Source organism: Propithecus coquereli, unplaced genomic scaffold (assembly GCF_000956105.1).
Source record: "Propithecus coquereli isolate 6110/MARCELLA unplaced genomic scaffold, Pcoq_1.0 Scaffold75, whole genome shotgun sequence".
Classification (NCBI taxonomy): Eukaryota; Metazoa; Chordata; class Mammalia; order Primates; family Indriidae; genus Propithecus; species Propithecus coquereli.
In genome coordinates this window covers 572,730-576,326 of record NW_012153618.1, presented here as the reverse complement: position 1 = coordinate 576,326, position 3,597 = coordinate 572,730, and the positions used below count along the sequence as shown (strand labels likewise).

The window sequence follows — 3,597 nt, the reverse complement described above, 5'->3', positions numbered from 1 at the left end:
CTGAAATGATCCTCCTGCCTCAGCCTCCCAGAATGCTAGGATTACAGGCGTAAGCCACCACATCTGGCCATTTTAAGGTTCTTTAGGGCCAGGGATGTTTTAATTTCCTTCGTCCCCTATAGTAGATTAGTAAACTTGTATGTTTAGCCAGAATTTCTACCTGGCACTGCCTGCATATGTTGTTAAAATTGCTAATAACTTTCTAGTATCTATATTGATGCTCCTGTGTGAATTAAAAAAATGCTTGTCTTTTTGTGACTCTGGGAATTCATATAACTAGAATAATATATTTCATCTAAAACCTCACACATTTTGAGGCATCTTCTGACATTGCTCTTTCTTTGCATGCTGAGTTGTAAAGAGATCTCTGTTTTACAGCTCTATCACCTCCAGACCAACAAATGTTTGGTGGCCCAGGGGCGGCCAAGTCAGAAGGGAAGCCTGGTAGTGCTTAAGGCCTGTGACTATGGTGACCCACATCAGGTGAGTGATGCCTCCGTGGTCAGAGCCAGTCTTTGGAAGGCGGGCTGCAGTGAAGGGAGGCTGCGGGCAGTCACTCTGGAGGATATCAGAATGTTTATTGTTCTCACTTTCCTAAGTTTTAGGTGGGGAATGACCTTAGACTACTTTTGTCTCCTTGGTATATTTTTCCTACCTCCTTTCATCATTTGTCATAGCAGCATTTCATTTGTTTAGAGCATTATTTATACTTTGCAATATTATATGGAATGTATAAGCCCTATGAATTTGATGGCAAATAATTCCAGTGTGTGTCTTCAATGATATTAAAATGGCCCTAAAAATAAGCAGATAACTTACTTCAGTTTGGCACTGTACTTTTAAACTGATTTGTATCTGATAAAATAGCATAAGCTATCTAGTAAGTTGTGTTGTTTCAAGACTACAGTGCTCACAATGCATCCTACATAATCTTCATTTCCATTTTGGTGGTGGGTTGGTGTCACTCAAGAAAAGAATGGGGAAAAAAACCCCAAAATACATGGGCATTTTGGTAAATAGTATATACTGAGAAATTCCGTAGAGCATGTTTCACTCCTAGGAGAGCTGATATACACCATCTAAGGTGACATATTGGAAAACATGGTTTAAAAAGGATTTTCGTGCCTTTTCTGGGTAGAAGAGGTGACAGTGCTGTGGACACTGAAGTATTAGAATTGCAGTGACATTTCAGTGGCATAGGTCACAGTGGCATGAGAGCTGGAATTTGTTCCAGAAAATGTAAGAAGTTTGGAGTGATGAAGTTATACTGTACACACACACATGCTGGTCTGTTTCGAGACCATATAGAATAAATCTATTTCTCTTCCACAAATATGTGAAGTAAATTTCAGTATCTAAAGTAAAACTTGGGTTTCTAATCTTGTTTTGTTTTCTCTAGATCTGGATTTATAATGAAGAGCATGAATTGGTTTTAAATAATCTCCTGTGCCTAGATATGTCAGAAACTCGCTCGTCAGACCCACCACGACTCATGAAATGCCACGGGTCAGGAGGGTCCCAGCAGTGGACCTTTGGGGTAAGGAGAGTGCTTGATGATGCTGGGGACTCACACTCCACCTTGGGGTTGGGCCCCCCCCAGCCTCAGGGGATACATTTCAAGACCCCGGTGAAATGCAGCCTAAAGCTGCAGATAATACCAAACCCTATATATACATTTTCCTATACATACACGCCTGTGGTAGTTCAATTTATAAACTAGGCACAGTAAGATATTAATAACCATAGATCAGCTATAACAATATATGTAATAAAAGTTCAATTGGGTCTTTCTTAAAATATCTTATTGTACTATGAGTAACAAACCTCAGAAAGCTAATCTTTGGGGGACTATGCCATAATTTTTAATTGTCATTCTTAATTATTCCGTATCTTTTCTGGATTTCTGTATCTTCTTAACCATATTTTGCTGGTGTGTTTTTAAAACATAACTGGTGGTATTTTTTTCTTGCTACCTTTTTTTCAGAAAAATAATCGGCTATACCAGGTGTCAGTTGGACAGTGCCTGAGAGCAGTGGATCCACTGGGTCAGAAAGGCTCTGTTGCTATGGCAATCTGTGATGGCTCCGCCTTGCAACAGTGGCATTTAGAAGGCTAAGGTGGGCACCGTGGCTGGAATGGGGGTTCGTTAGGCTTTGCTTCCTCTGTAAACCATCGTGGAGAGGATCACCAGTTCCCTGTCCTGGAGACCACAGGTGAAGAAGTGTGTTCACTAAGACATTAAGATCATTTCTGAGCTGCTAGTAAAGAATTTCTTGATTATAGCGGGAAACCAGAATATAATTTTAACTCTAAAGACTTGGGTTGTACAGAAAGACAAAACCCAAGAAATGGACATTTCTATTCAGGTTTATTTAAATTCCCTTTAATGATGGGCTGGTTGTTACCTGATCAGGAACTCATCATGATTTCCTTTCTTAGACTTCACAGAAGACAATTTTTTTTATTTCTATCATTTCTTTAATATGTTCTGAATAGATAATTTAAAAAAACTGAATCTACATTACTTTTAGCTTCAGAAGGCATCATTTATAAGGTGAAATTTAAGAGGTAGTTGACTATTATAAATTATTTTGATGAATTATGATACTATCTATATTGAAAATAAAGGATCCTCTTGATTATTTAACTGGGATCTTCTGTCTTGTGTTGAGGCCTGTGTGTGGTGCACGGGATGGGAAACACTCCTGCATTTGGCTGGTGAGCTGGGCGGCAGCCCCTGCTCCAGTGAAGTGGCACAGCTGCTCAGCTCTCAGCTACGTGAATTCAGATATTGGTAGCAAAGTTTTCTGTGAGACACCCAGGTAGAGCTATTATGGAGGTCAGAATCTCAGAGATGATAATAAATTTGGGAATCACCTGTAAATTCCAAAATATAAGGTGAACTTTCCCCCCAAAATTATATAGCAGTTTAAGTACCATATGAGCTAGATACATGGTCTATATTCTAAATATTTCTCTATCAATTTCAGATGTACATATAGAAAACAAAAAGCAAGATAGATGTCAACAATCACATTAAATGTAATGTAAATGGGTCTAAATGCCCCAGTTATAAGGCAGAGATTGGATAAAAATGCAAGACCCAAGTATATGCTGCCCGTTAAGTTGGCCAGGCACTGTGGCTCATGCCTATAGATCCCAGCACTTTGGGAGGCAGGAGGATTGCCTGAGGCCAGGAGTTTGAGACCAGCCTGGGCAACAGAGTGAGACCCTGTTGTCTCAAATAAATGTGAATGAGATAAAAATAAAAGGCTGGGAAGGTGTATGCGTGCTTACCACCGATTGAAATCTTTGTCCAATGTTAATATAGCTACTCCAGATGCCATTCAAAGCAAAGAATGTTAACTAGGGATGATAAAGAGGATCATTTCATGATGAGAAAAAAATTCAGTTCATAGGAAATAATCCTAAACAGTTCTATCCATTTTTGCAGCATGTATTTTGAAGTTCTGTTAAAACTGCAAGGAGAAGTAGACACGTCTACAATTATAGTAAGAGCTTTCAACACACCTCTCAGTAATTGATAGAACAAGCAGACAGAAAAACAGGATATAAAGCCTTGAACAATACTATCGA

General features: G+C 39.1%; 1 protein-coding gene across 1 annotated transcript in view; it reads left to right on the top strand.

Annotated features, from left to right (window-relative positions):
- Nucleotides 1-2,420, top strand: part of GALNT11 (polypeptide N-acetylgalactosaminyltransferase 11) — a 48,996-nt gene extending 46,576 nt beyond the window's left edge. Inside the window, exons 10-12 of the mRNA XM_012662151.1 lie at nt 379-483; nt 1,400-1,537; nt 1,985-2,420. Coding sequence (XP_012517605.1) covers nt 379-483; nt 1,400-1,537; nt 1,985-2,116 — 375 coding nt within the window. The 3' untranslated portion in view covers nt 2,117-2,420. The remainder of the gene's footprint in view (nt 1-378; nt 484-1,399; nt 1,538-1,984) is intronic.
- Nucleotides 2,421-3,597: the final 1,177 nt, after the last annotated feature.